The 14,737-nt window shown below is 39.1% G+C and overlaps 1 protein-coding gene across 5 annotated transcripts in view; it reads right to left on the reverse strand.

The window, feature by feature from the left end:
• Positions 1-14,737, reverse strand: part of SLC44A3 (solute carrier family 44 member 3) — a 116,243-nt gene that overhangs the window by 74,776 nt on the left and 26,730 nt on the right. For all 5 annotated transcript variants that reach the window (XR_008418537.1, XR_008418532.1, XM_053892156.1 and 2 more), the window contains exon 6: positions 1,400-1,560. Coding sequence is in view for 3 of the 5 variants with exons in the window: in XM_053892156.1 (XP_053748131.1) it covers positions 1,400-1,560 (161 nt within the window). In the remaining 2 variants the exon portion in view is untranslated. The remainder of the gene's footprint in view (positions 1-1,399; positions 1,561-14,737) is intronic.

The raw sequence follows: 14,737 nt of genomic DNA on the forward strand, positions 1-14,737 counted from the left end.
AAAATCCGCATATGATTTTCCAGTATTTGGGGTTTTAAGCTTATGACCTTATGTTAAGTATTGCAGTGAGTTTATATATAATTTTACATTTTTCCTAAACAAGAGATCAGTATTACTTGGGGCCGCCTGGGTGGCTCAGTAGGTTAAACATCCAACTTTGGCTCAGGTCATGATCTCACAGTTTATGGGTTCGAGCCCTGCGTGGGGCTCTGTGCTGATAGCTCAGAGCCTGGAGGCTGCTTAGGATTCTGTGTCTCCCTCTCTCTCTCTCTGCCCCTTCCCCACTCATGCTCTGTCTCTCTCAAAAATAAACATTAAAAAAAAAAAAAAGAAATCAGCGTTACTTACAGACACTTTGGTGTAGTGGTTAAGAATGTGGATTTGAGGACCAGATACATCTGGGTTGGGTCTCAGCTCTGCCACCTACTCTACTCACTGCCTGACTTTGGCCAAGTACTTAACCTCTCTATGCCTCAGTTTCCCTTCCTACAAATGGTGACAGGATTCGGACAAGGCTTTAATGAGTAAAGTAAAGTAAGCACAATGCCTGGCACATCTGGGTCCTAAGAAGTCCGGAAGTTACATAATGGTGATGAGTTAAGTATTCCCAAGTATTCAGGAATTAGTAACATTTTGGTAAGGAAATTAGGGAAAATCTGATGAGTAAACTGGCAAAATCATGTCTGATCAAAGAATTCCTTTCAACAAAAAGGTTGGGAAGCAGCCACTGGAGAAGGGGTAGATAGCAGGCCACTACGACTGCCCACACAGCAGAATGTATCAACTTGTTCAAAGAGAAAGTCAACTCTTAAAGGGGCTCATCAAGTTGAAATGGGAAGTTAAAGGGTCAAGAGTGGGTAGCTGCTTCCAGAAATGCCCAGAAGAGGCATGTCACAGCTCAAGGCCTTGACCTGCCTACAACCCAAAGCAGGCGTTTGGCTACCTCAGGCCATTGCCTTCTGATGCTATTCAACACAGATACACACGCCTCCTTCTCTTGCTCCCATGCGGCCTTCTAATCTGGCTTGCCTATGGGGAGAGGGCATTCTGGCCAGAAGACATGGCTTTCTGGTCCCCCTGACAGTTGTACTTTTCATGGCCAGTTAGGAAATTGGCAATATGCTTTGCACATCCATCCTTATGCAGAGCTGAGGACCAGGTACCGGAACATGGCCACTATGCTAAGACAACCCACACTCGGTGAGGCCTCTTGGCAGAGAGCCAGCTGGTGTCTCCCTAATTTTATTGTCCCCTCTCCCACTTGAACCTGAAACACTGAAAATCTTTATAAAGAAAACATGTGAACTTTTATCTTTAAGAGGCTAATTCTCATCATACAACATACACAAGTGCTAGAAACTTTGGCAGAGTCACTGAAAGAAAAGCAATTTAAAGTTACCTAATGCGAGGATACACAGACCAAGGATTGTGTCTCTTCCTGACATTATTCCACTTAGAATTTGATGGAGGGTGTCAACATCATTTATCAAAACAGATGCAAACAAGGAATAGCACTCGGGTGTTTGAGGGACACATCTGTTAAACAAGGGGAAAGACTTGCTAAAAAGAAAAGAAGAAACGGCAAAGATATTTATTTAATTAGTTAACTTAAAAAAAAGCTTATTTAAAAATTTCAACAACCAAGAAAGCATAAGATCTGCAGTAATAAAAAGAAGTTTAGCATCCTGTTTGCAGAATACACCTTGGAAAGCCAGGCAAGGGGCACCTGGGTGGCTCAGATGGTTAAGTGTCCGACTCTGGATTTCAACTCAGGTCATGATCTCAGGGTTCATACAATTGAGCCCCCCATCAGGCTCTGCACTGACAGCATGGAGCCTGCTTAGAATTCTATCTGCCCCTCCCCTGCTTGCTTTCTCTCTCTCCCTCAAAATAAATAAATAAACATAGAAAGAAAGAAAGAAAGAAAGAAAGAAAGAAAGAAAGAAAGAAAGAAAGAAAGAAAAAGAAAAAAATGAAAAGAAAGCAAGCTCTTTCTGTACGCTCTGCTACAGTAATTAGCTGATGCTCTGGGTGGGGAATGATGATGGGGACCCAGAGAAACTGGAACGCTACACTTGGAGAGTGACATTTCTGATTCTCCTGTCTTGGCCCTTTTTGGATACAAACTACCAACTCCAACACAAGAATGGCATTTAAGGAACTGGTAGAGATAAGAGCTGGTTTAACTGGAAGTTGGGTCAATGAAACTACCATTCTGTCCTCTTTGAGAAGGTGCATAAGGCTTGAGAGGCTTGCTACGAACAGAGTGGATAGCAAGCGATGAATATATGAATAAAGCTGTGGTTGGTAACTGCCTTGGATAGATGAAAAAGCTGATCTTTTTGGGGTCCCTTCCTGAAACCTAAAAATGCTCAGGGATATCCATTCTAATGACTTAAAAAAATTTTTTTAATGTTTATTTTTGAGAGATAGAGAGAGAGAGAGAGAGAGAGAAAGAGAGAGAGAGAGAGAGAGAGAGAGAGAGAGAGAGAGAGAAAGCAGGGGAGGGGCAGACAGAGAGGGAGACAAAGAATCCCAAGCAGGCTCCAGGCTCCAAACTGTCAGCACAGAGTCCGACACCAGGCTTGAAGTCATGAACCAAGAGATCATGACCTGACCTGAAGTTGGACACTTACCGGACTGAGCCACCCAACAGTGGAAATAATCCCAACCCAAGAAGCATCAAATTATCAGACACATTGCTAAAAACCAAGCATTTTTTGAAATGTGTGAAGATGAAACAAGGGAGAACCCAAATGCAAACAATATTGTATTATCATGAAGAAAAAATGGCTTCTGAACTTTCAATGAACACAACATAGAACATAGAAGAATCTTTCTCAGTAAGTCATAACATTACAGGAATAGTTCCTGACTCCCTGAATAGTGATTCAAGAGAAGAGTAAAACAACTAAGCAGTTTTTCCCTAGTTAAAAAATTTGAAGGTGTAATACAGTCACATGGCTCAAGTTCCAGAAGGTACAATAGAACGAATAAATTGTGAGAAATGGCTGTCTCTTCTCTTTAAGGAAAATTATTTCTTCACAGGCAACTGTTGTTTTGGTTTATCTAGTGTATCATCCTAATTTTTTTCTCTCTCTTTTTTTTAAAGTAAACTGTACACCCAATGTGGGGCTCAAACTCAAAACCCCGAGATCAAGAGCTGCATGCTCTGCTGGCGGAGCCAGCCAGGTGTCCCTCTATAAATTGTTCTAGAGACTTTTAAAAACATATATGAGTATAACAGGAAATTTAAATGGAAGTCTACAGCTGAAGCTCAAAGATAATAAAAATTATACTCCAAAATGATATGCCAGACCCCACCATTCTGGGCTTGCCAAAAACACTGTTTAGAAAACTAGGTGGCTTGTCCTTACCACCCCTATGTTCCACAGAGAGTATAAAAGGGTTGGGAGTTGGAGATTAGAAGAACGTTTTAGAAAATAAACTTATAATTTTGGAATAATTTTTGAGTTACAGAAAACTTGCAAAGATGCTACAGAGAGTTCCTGTGTATACCTCACCCACCTTCCCCTAACATCTTACACAACCATAGTACATTTGTGAAAATCCAGAAATTAGCATTGGTACTATACTATTAACTAAACTACAGTCTTTATTTGGATTTTACCATTTTCCACTAATGTCCTTTATTTTCTCTTCCAGGATCCAATCCAGGATGCCCCGTTGCATTTAGTTGTCATGTCTCCATCGGTCTATGACCGTTTCTTAGTCCTTCTTTGTTTCCCGTGACCTTGACACTTTTGAAGATTCATGGTCAGGTATTTGGTAAATTGTCCCTCACACTGTACAATGTCCCTCATGTTTTCTCATAATTAGACTGCTGTTTTTGGGTTTGGGAGAAGAACACCATGGAGGTGAAATGCACTTTCCATAGAACCACACTGGGGAACATGAAGAACAACATGACATCACTGATGAAGTTAACCTTGATCACGTGGTTAAAGAGGCTGGTATCTGCTAGGTTTCTCCATTGGCATGTTACTATTCTATAGTCTACAGAATATATTCTATATTCTTTGGGAGTGAGTCACTAAGCCCAGCCCACTCTCAAGGGGAGGGAAGTTAAGCAGGACGTATCTACAAATATTATTCGGGATTCTTTTGTAAAGATTTATTCCTTTGTGCACTCCTTCCATTTATTTATTCAGTCATTTATCAGTGGACTCATGGATATTTACTTTGCTCTTGAGGTTATAATCGTTCCAATTTTAGTATATGTGCTGCCGAAGCGAGCACTTGAGGTTATAATCTAGTATGATCATTATTTATTCTGTTGCTCAAATCATTCCAGCTTTGGCCACTAGGAGGTCCTTCATGTTGGCCCTGGGTAATTTTGACACACCCTTTTGTTTCCTGAAGAACATTTTCACTTTGTGGCTCTGTAAGATTATGCCATACTATTTTCCTTATCTAAGCCCTAAAATCAGTCAATACCTTGGAAAATGGTATTTAGAAACCAATATCTGGGTAGTAGGTATGCTCATTGCTACTGGGGTGTCACTGATCCTGGGCCCTCTTATATTCAATCCTCGTATGTATTGTCAGAATTGCTAACTAGTACTCCTGTGACAAACAAACTTGCCAACTAGAGCATGGTGCTAATGTACAGTTATTTTTGTCTTCAGCTCACAGTATTTAGTCACAAAGCTGCTTTCCAAAGTACTTAGGTCAGGTCCTTTTCTCTCTTTCCCCTTCAGTGAGGTTATGTCATATATTTGTATTAAGTTAAATTCATATGTCATGGTCTACATTCTACCCCGAGAACTCTTGATATTTTGGTTGATTTTATTTTTTATTTGGATACAGTAAAGTTGACTCTCTACAGGCATTGGTAAGTACACTGAATCATGTAAAAGAGAAATTCTAAAGACTTTTTGTTTTTTGAAAGAGACAATTTTCACATGAATCCATCCATGCCCCCCCCCCCCCCCCAAGGGAAAGAAGGTGAGAGATACCACTCCCAAGTCAGATGAGAAGGGTTTCCTGGAAAACTCAGAGGGCTCAGATGACACCATGGGTTAAGGTCTGAGCCCTGGGAAGTGGAGGCTTGGTGTCCAAGACAGCTACATAGAAAATTGTGGGGCTCTCAGCAGAAAGAAGCTGGAAGTGGCTGCTTAATGTCACAGGACGAAGGAAGACTTAGCAAATAACCAGCCAGAGCAGAGATGCATTTGACCATGTAAAGAGTACTGTAGCTGAGAGAGCCCCAGAGACGGGAAATCTCCAAAGAATCCAAAAAGTCTCTATGGAAGAAAGCTGGCTGGAACATCTCCCAAACCCAGAAAACTGGTACTTGTATCAGTCAAATAAGAACACCCCTATTCCCTCTTAATCCTCCTCACTTTTGCTGTGCCAGGCCTGAGAGTCAGAAGCCTGTCTCAGTGGACTGGCAGAGAAAGAGATGAGGAAGAGAAGAGAATGGAGCAGAGGACTGCAGCCCCCTTTCCTAGCCAAAGCCTTCCCATCTGCTCCTGGCCCACGCTGGGGGAGGGAGAAGTTTCAACTGTCAGTCAAGTCTAAAGTCTATCATATTGGACTGAACATTTTAATTACTGGATGGAAAGTATCTATTACAACTTAAAGTGACTGAGTAATTATTGCTTAAAAGTAACCAAAGCAGTCTTGGGAGCTGTGTTTTCATTCAGGGACAGAGAAAAACTAGTCCCACTGAATAAATTTAAAGAGACAGAAAGTAGGAGCAAGAGAAATTAAGAATCATTCACAACTCCACCAAACAAAAGTAAAATGCCAAGAAATTAACTTAATCAAGGAGGTGAAAGACCTAATCTCTGGAAAGTATAAAACACTGATGAAAGAAATTGAAGACAACACAAATGGAAAGATACTCCATGCTCATGGGTTGGAAGAATTGATACTGTTAAAATGTCCATACTACCCAAAGCAATCTACAGATTCAGCACAATCCCTATCAAAATACCAAAAGCATTTTTTTCACAGAACTGGAACAAATAATCCTAAAGTTTGCATGCAACCACAAAAGACCTTGAATATCCAAAGCTATCTTGAGAGAGAAGAACAAAGCTAGAGGTATCATAATCCTAGATTTCAAGATATACTACAAAGCTATAGTAATCCAAACAGTATGGTTCTGGCACAAAAACAGACCCACAGATCAATAGAACAGAGTAGAGAGCCAAGAAATAAACCTATATTTTTATGGTTAATCAATCTAGAACAAAGGAGGGAAGAATATGCAGCAGGGAAAAGATGGTTTCTTCAATAAATGGTGCTGGGAAAACTGAACAGCCATATGCAAAAGAATTAAACCGGACCACTTTCTAATACCACGAACAAAACTAAACTCAAAATGGATTAAAGATCTAAATGTAAGACCTGAAACCATAAAACTATTAAAAAAAAAAACAAACATAGGCAGTAATTTCTTTGACATTGGCCTTAGCAACATTTTTCTAGATATGTCTTCTCAAGGAAGGGAACAAAAGCAAACATCAACTATTGGAACTACCTCAAAATAAAAAGCTTTTGTACAGTGAAGGAAACCATCAACAAAACAAAAATGCAACCTACTAGCCCTAGCCCTAACCCTTACTGAATAGCAAAAGATATATGCAAATGATATATCTGATAGGCAGCTGATATCCAATATATAAAAAGAACTTCTACCACTCAACACCAAAAAACCAATAATCCAATTAAAACATGGGCAGAAGACCTGAATAAACATTTTTCCAAAGAAGACATACAGATGGCCAACAGACCCACGAAAAGATGCTCAACACCGCTAATCATCAGGGAAATGAAAACCAAAACCACAGTGAGATATTACCTTACCCCTTTCAGAATGGCTAGAATCAAAAAGACAAGAAATAACAAGTGTTGGCAAGGATGTGAAGAAAAAGGAAACTGCACTGTTGGTGGGAATATAAATGGATGCAGCCACTGGGGAAAACAGTACGGACGGTCCTCAAAAAATTAAAAATAGAATTACCATATGATCTAATAACTCTACTACTGGGTGTTTACATCCCAAAAAAACAAAAACACTATTTCAAAAAGGTATATACACTTCTATGTTTTTGCAGCATTATTTATAATAGCCAAGATACGCAAGTAGCCCAAGTGTCCATTGATACATGAGTGGATAAAGAAGAGGTGGTACGTATATATAACTATATAACTATGTATATAACTATATATAACTAAATACATATAACTATGTGTATATATAACTATATACATATAACTATGTACATATAACTATATATATGATTATATATATAACTATATATACAACTATATATATATATAACTATACAACTATATATATATAACTATATATACAACTACATATATAACTATATATATAAAAAACTATATACATAACTGTATATATATAACTATATATATAACTATGTGTATATATATAACTATGTATATATATATAGCTATGTATATATAACTATATATAACTATGCATATATATATATAACTATATATATATAACACTATGTATATACATATATAACTATGTATATAACTATATATATGACTATGTATGTAAGTATGTATAGCTATATATATAACTATATAATCATTCAGCCCTAAAAAAGAATGAGATCTTATCATTTGCGACAGCATAGATGAACTTGGAGGTTATTATGCTAAGTGAAATAAGACAGAGGAAAAAAATACCATATGATTTCATTTATGTGTAGAATCTAAAAACAAAGAAATGAACAAATAAACAAAACAAAAAACAGACTCATAAATACAGAGAACTGATAGTTGCCAGAGGGGAGGTAAGTGGGAGGATGGTGAAATAGGCAAAAGGGCATTAAGAGGTACAACGTCCAGTTACAAAATACCTAAGACACAGGGATGAAAAGTACAGCATAGGGAATATAGTCAATAATATTGTAATATCATTTGGTGACAAACACCATTGTGAGCACTGAGTCACGTATAGAATCAATATGTTGCACATCGGAAACTAACATAACTATGTAATACTTTAATAAATAGAGACACAAAAATAAAATTGCTTTCTGACTACATCCTATAGGTTATGATTGCTTGATATAAGTTACATGAGCAAATACGTGCACATATATATACACTTACATGTATGTGAACACATAAATTATACTTAGTATACAGCATACTGCTCTATAGTCTTTTTTTTTTTAATTAATTTATTTGGAAAGAGAGAGAGCATGCACATGAGTTGGGGAGGGGCAGAGGGAGAGACAGAATCCCAAGCAGGCTCTGTGCTGCCAGCGTGGAGCCTCACTTGGGTTTGATCCTACAGACCACGAGACCATGAGCGCCAGAACCAAGAGTCAAACACTTAGCCGACTGAGCCACCCATGTGCCCCTGTAGTCTGTTTTCTTCTTAAAACGAAAACATCTTGCAGCTCTGTCTATATCAGTATATAAGGGATTCCCTTTACTTTTACTGAAATAACATTTCCATAGAGTGAAATATACAGATCTTAAATAAACAATGAGGGACCTCTGACAAATATAGATGTTCATGTAACTATCACCCCTTTCAAGATGTAGAACATTTCTATCATCCCAGACAGTCCTTTCAAACCTTCTTCCAATCAACCTCCAACACTTAGAGGCACTATTAATTTGATTTATAGAACTACAAACTACTTTTGATTCTTGCCATGTTCCTATTTCAGTGGAATCATCCAGTATGTATTCTTCTGTGTAAAGCTTCCTCCACTTAGCTGTGATGTGTATTGCCGGTTCATTCCTTTTAGTTGCACGCCCCTCTCTTGGCCAGTCTGCAATACCATGGTTTGGTTACTGCTGGTATGTTGGGGCACATGTTTGTCTTGTTTTATGTAAATAAAGGCTATTGCTAGCAGGGATCTTGGAGGCCAAAATGCCACAAAAATTGGTGGGCATGGGTGGAGCATTTAAGATCTGTTAGAGTGCTTGCCGCCTAACTTAAAGGCTCCTGCATTAGGACGGTTGGTCGTGGAACAGGTTAGATTAACACTAGGTCACCTGCCAACCTTGAGAAAACTGTGCGAGGAGGCACGCTGTAAAACACAATCCCCAGCACAGCAGTGGCTCCCTCTCTGGTATTAGTTTAGCTGGGAACCCGAAGGCCTAACTAAAAGGAATAGAGATCCTCTGTATCCAGAGGGCTGAGCAGGTCACCTTCCGGGGCACTCGCTTATTTTGTGTCTAACAACTACACTCCTGGAAGTTGCAAGTATGTAGCAAATAAAAAAAAAAAAAGTTTCACCAAGAACAATGTGTAATTACAATGGCCATTATGGTGAACTTTCCAATTAGACAAGATCATTCCTTTAAGAAGTACACTCCAAAGCAAAGCAAGAGTTCCCAAATTAAACAGAATGGGATACCTGTTGCAGCTGGCATGCAGAAGCCTCCAAAAGATTTCAAGATTCCAAAATAGCTTCAGTGAAAGATTCATTACGAAAGGCTAATGAAAAAGGAGGAAAGGTATCTAACGCAAGACTGTAAGACTGTGGTAACTCTTACTGCTCCCCTCTACTCTTTGAGTACCCACCCCAGTAAGCCTCAGGCTGAACTGGCTTTCCATTCTGAAGAGACTGGGACACAGTGACCTTTTGAAATAAGACCATTCCAGACTACAGGTGATCCACTTCAGATATCTCTCACTCCTTGGTCAAAGGTCCAACTAATGGCCATAGTTAAAGTGTTTCTTCAACTCCAGGAGGATCCTCAAGAGTTTTTATAAATTACCTCCTGGGGTGTCTGGGTGGTTCAGTCGGTTAAGCATCTGACTTTGGCTCAGGTCATGATCTGACAGTTTGTTAGTTCGAGCCGCACGTGGGGCTCTGTGCTGACAGCTCAGAGCCTGGAGCCCACTTCGGATTCTGTCTCTCTCTCTCTCTCTCTCTCTCTGCCTCTTCCCCGCTGGTGGTCTCTTTCTCTCTCTCTCTCTCTCTCAAAAATAAACATTAACAAAAACAAACAAACAAACAAAAAAACAGATCACCTCCTGAACCCAGTTGAGAGAAGGGAATAAAAATTCACTATTGTCCCTTCCTTTCCACATACACATACATTATCCCTTCCTTTCTGTCCTGGGAATAACTATTTCCTTCTTGCTTGTCTCCTTTTGCATCTTAAGAACATAGCCTGACTTTCTTTTTTTCTGCCTGGGATATGCAGATTGTTGGTTCTTTCTTGGGCTATCTTTGCAAGCGACTTTAGATCTTGTGAAGATGCTATGCTATATTTTACATAACCCTCTTTGAGGATGGCTCTTGGGTCCAGGAGGTTGTTTAATATTGCCAAAAATATTCACTGTTTGACCTGGCTGGAACTTGATAAGATATTTGAAAGGACTTAATAACTCCAGAATCAGAAATCTGGTCAAATTGGAAACTGATATTCAGAGCCTGAGAGGAACTTTTTTTTTTTTTTGGTCTTCTGCCCCCAAGCTAAATGTACCCAGAGGAAAAGAAGGTATGCCTATAGGTGGGTGGGTGTGTATTTATACACACTTTGATATTAGGTGGCAACCCAGTTCTCTGAGGAATTAAAAACAGCCGTCCTGGTTTTACAAAGCTATCTTCACAGGGCCAGAGGTGTGACTCCAGAAACAATTCAAAGAACACCAGTCCTTTCTACCAATTCCCAAGCCTCCCCTATTTATCTCAAAAGGCTGGTAAGCATAAAACTTTTGGCTTTAAGGGGATCAAAGTCATTGGGGGGGGGGGGGCAGGGTAGTGGAGTGTTTTCCCTGTGCCTTTAAACTGTCCTTGCTCAGTGTTCTGTCTAGTGTTCTCCTGGGCTTTTCCAGCCCATCTCTTTGAAGTGCAAATTTTAGGGAGGTATTCTTATCAAGAAAAAACAAAAGGGGGAAAGGTCATTTGGAACCTGACTTGCCAAAGACAACACATCTTCAGTGTCTTCTCCACAAATATTTTTTAAAAAGCTGTAGTCATCTCGACAGTTCAGCTTAACTTATTCCATCTATGGGAAAAACTAACTCGGATCCAAATTTTATAACTAGTCAATTTCATACCTATTTCATGGCAGGTAATTTTAAAATAGAAGCTGTAAGTTTTCTCTGTCTCTCAATGTTCCTGTGTGTCAAATGAAAGAGGACTTCAACTACCTCGTTTTTGACATCAGTTTGTATTTTCTCACCGATTAAGTTCTTTCCAGTTTATCTCTTAACTCAGGCAAAAGACCTGGTGGGGAAGGCATCCCAGGATGGGACCGAAACTGCCCCTCAAGCAGTAAGGACTGTCTGGAGCCTGCAAGACCCCACAGGACTGACCTCAAGACAATGATCAGCTGTCCCCCTGCACCTACCCATCGACCTTTGTTTCAGATTTTCCTAATATAAAACCTGGGAGTATTTTCGGCACTTTGAGACAGTCTTTGAGACACTAGTCAGCTGTGGTCCTGATAGGGGACTAGCTGAAATAAATTTTCTTGTTTCCCCACCACTGGTCTCTCTGCTTTTGGATCTTGTTAGCGGTAAGTGGCCGAACCTGGTCTGCTTGGGGCCCCCAGAGCCAGGTGCTATGTGCCCCTGCACACCATGTACATATATATGTGTGTATGTATATGTATGCTGTAGTTATGTAATATTTTCTACCTTCAGATGGTATTGCTAAAATTAATCTGTAAAAGAGCTCTATTTAGATGGTTTGAAGGAAAGTGCCCATATGGTTTGGCCATTCTAAATCTCTTAGGTAGAAACTAGAAACCCAGGGGTGCATGGGTGGCTCAGCTGGTTAAGAGTCAAACTTCAGCTCAGGTCATGATCTCATGGTTTGTGAATTTGAGCCCTGTGCTGGGTTCTTTGCTGTCAGCACAGAGCCCGCTTTGGATCCTCTGTTCCCCTCTCTCTCTGTCCCTCCTGTGCTCATGCACACACACACTCTCACTCTCTCTCAAAAATAAACAAACATTAAAAAAAAAAACCCAGAAACTAGAAACCCAAATGTTTTTCAAATTCACCTGATCTGGAAAAATATTTGATATGAGAGCTAATTGAAGTTTGATGGCTTAATTAAACAGACGTGTCTTTAGGGTGGTCAAGATTAAATATAAAACTTTTTTTTTTAACGTGTATTTATTTTTGAGAGCGCGCGAGAGCGGGGGAGGGGCAGAGAGGGAGACACAGTAGAATCATCAAGATTAAATATAAAACTTTTTTCGTAATGTTTATTTTTGAGAGAGAGAGAGAGAGAGAGAGAGAGAGAGAGAAACAAACAAACACGGAGTGCGAGTGGGGAAGGGGCAGAGAGAGGGAGACACAGAATCTGAAGTTGGTTCCAGGCTCTGAGCTGCCAGCACAGAGCCCCAGGTGGGGCTTGAATTCCCAAACTGTGAGATCATGACCTGAGCCAAAGTCAGATGCTTAACTGACTGAGCCACCCAGGCACCCCAACATAAAATTTTTATTCGGAGTTTACTAGCCAAATAAATTCATGTTAGCACTTGTAAGATCTGTCAAAAAAAAAAAAAAGATAGCTTAGGATAATGGCTGACTTTACCTAATGTTTAATGAAGTTTTTGTAGGTAAGCTAACATAATTATTAAGGACGAGTACTTTAACTAGATGTAAGCAAGATAAAAGTTTACAAATGAACTTTTTAGCACTATTTATGTCTGCTTAAATAGTTTTCTCAAAAAAAAATTTTTTTTGGTAACCTACAAACCTTAATGTTTTGCTGAGTTAGGTTAAATGAGGAGTTAAGTTAAATGAGGAATAAATTCATTCAATACCTACACATCATTTCCAAATAAGACAAAATACTAAAACATTAATTGCTAAGCATAGGTTTATCCACTTTTGGTTTCTCATTACAGAGAAATTAAAAGATATTTGGATATGTTAATGCTATACTTTAACATATTCCAAAAGGTACATGCTTTTAGAAATTTTGAAATATATTCATAAATTTGCAAATTTAAAGAATGCACCTATGTGGCTCAGTAGGTTAAGTGTCTGACTCTTGGCTTCAGCTCAGGTCATGATGTCGTGTTCTGAGATAGAGCCCCACACATTGGGCTCCAAGTGAAATCTGTTTGGGATTCTCTCTCTCTTGTGCGCGCTCGCTCGCTCTCTCTCTCTCTCTCTCTCTGCCCTTCCCCTGCACACACACGTGCTCTTCCTAAAAAAAAAAAAAAAAAAAAAGAATGCTGATATGACATCTGATAGGTTGATATGAATATCTCCATATTCGAAGGAAGAAGGATGTGTTTTCAGTGAAAAAAAACAAAGGTGTGAGAAATGGAGATGCATTTTTTGTTATGGAGAAAAAAAGTAATTTTGTCCTAAAATAAGGCTGGTTGTTTAAAGAGGAAAAACATAGGACAAAATCAGAATGTAGAAAAGTTGTAGAACATTTGTGGAAAAGGAATCTCTGAAAAGGAATTTTAATGTGCAGTCAAGCTGGTTAAGATTAAAATGAATTCATTTTAAAAAATAAGTTTTAATATCAGGTAAGCTGGTACAAAATTAGAATTTGGTTTTCTCTCTGGTAAAAAGGCAAGATTTTCTTGGACTTTTGGTCTCCTTTCATAAAATGGTGAAAATGTCTTTACATTTTGAGTATTAAATTTCATAATGACCTGTGACCCTATTTAGGCAAATGGTTTAACACCTTTTTTTTTTTTTTTTTTTGATACTTTGACAAACTTCCTAAAATCAAATGTTAAGTGAAGTCTTTGACCTGGAATATTCCAAAACTTTGTTAAACTAATTAGGCTTATTTGATATGTAAATTACAGGGGACACCTTGTCAAATAAGTAATACTAAGCCTCTGTCCTTTACATCATATTTGTAAGATTATGTCACATGTGGATAAAGTCCATTCTGCTACAGTCCACAGAAGGATAAATGTCCTTGTAACATGGCAACAGTCTGCTCTAAACCTGGAGAAATTAAGATGGGTAAACAATAGCTGTACATTAAACAGTTTACAGTGTTAGTTAAGTGTTAAGTGTTGTGGCCAAGATGGCCAACTGGTTCTTCCTGATTCCCTGACAAACCCCATTTTTTAATTTTAATTTTTTAATTTTAATTCCTTTACCCACTATGGGGTGTTTAAGATGAATTACAATTGGGGCTCCTGGGTGGCTCAGTCAGTTAAGCTTCAAACCGGCTCAGGTCATGATCTCACGGTTCATGGATTCCAGCCCCGCGTGTTGGGCTCTGTGCTGACAGCTCAGAGCCTGGAGCCTGCTTCAGATTCTGTGTCTCCCTCCCTCTCTGCCCCTCCCCTGCTCATGCTCTGTCTCTGTCTCAAAAACAAATATAAACATTAAGATGAATTATAATTAAACACTGCTGGGGAGACTTCTATAATAAGACTGTGAAAACCATTTACCATCAATGTCTAACCTGTCAGGTCCATAGTTCTGGAAAAATTTTTGTTCACAGAGGCCTCAAACCTCCTCCCTCTTTGAACATCTCCAGCTGGACTTCATTCAACTGGCACCTAGCATGGATTATTAACATGTTCTTGTTACTGGAGGTATGTTTTCTGGATGGGCTGAAGGTTTTTCCCGCTGCAAGGTTGATGCCTCCCAACAAAAGCAAAGAAACTGTTAGAAAGTATGTTTCCTTCACCATCCCCCGTGATCAAAGAACCACTGCATGGAGCAAATCATACAAACCTTAACAAGACCTCGCTAATGTTGTAGAATTCTATCAGTAAACAACTTTCTGCTGATCCTCTCCTGTGCTAGCAT

This window comes from Panthera pardus, unplaced genomic scaffold, assembly GCF_024362965.1.
Source record: "Panthera pardus isolate Hobbes unplaced genomic scaffold, ASM2436296v1 HiC_scaffold_11, whole genome shotgun sequence".
Lineage (NCBI taxonomy): Eukaryota > Metazoa > Chordata > Mammalia > Carnivora > Felidae > Panthera > Panthera pardus.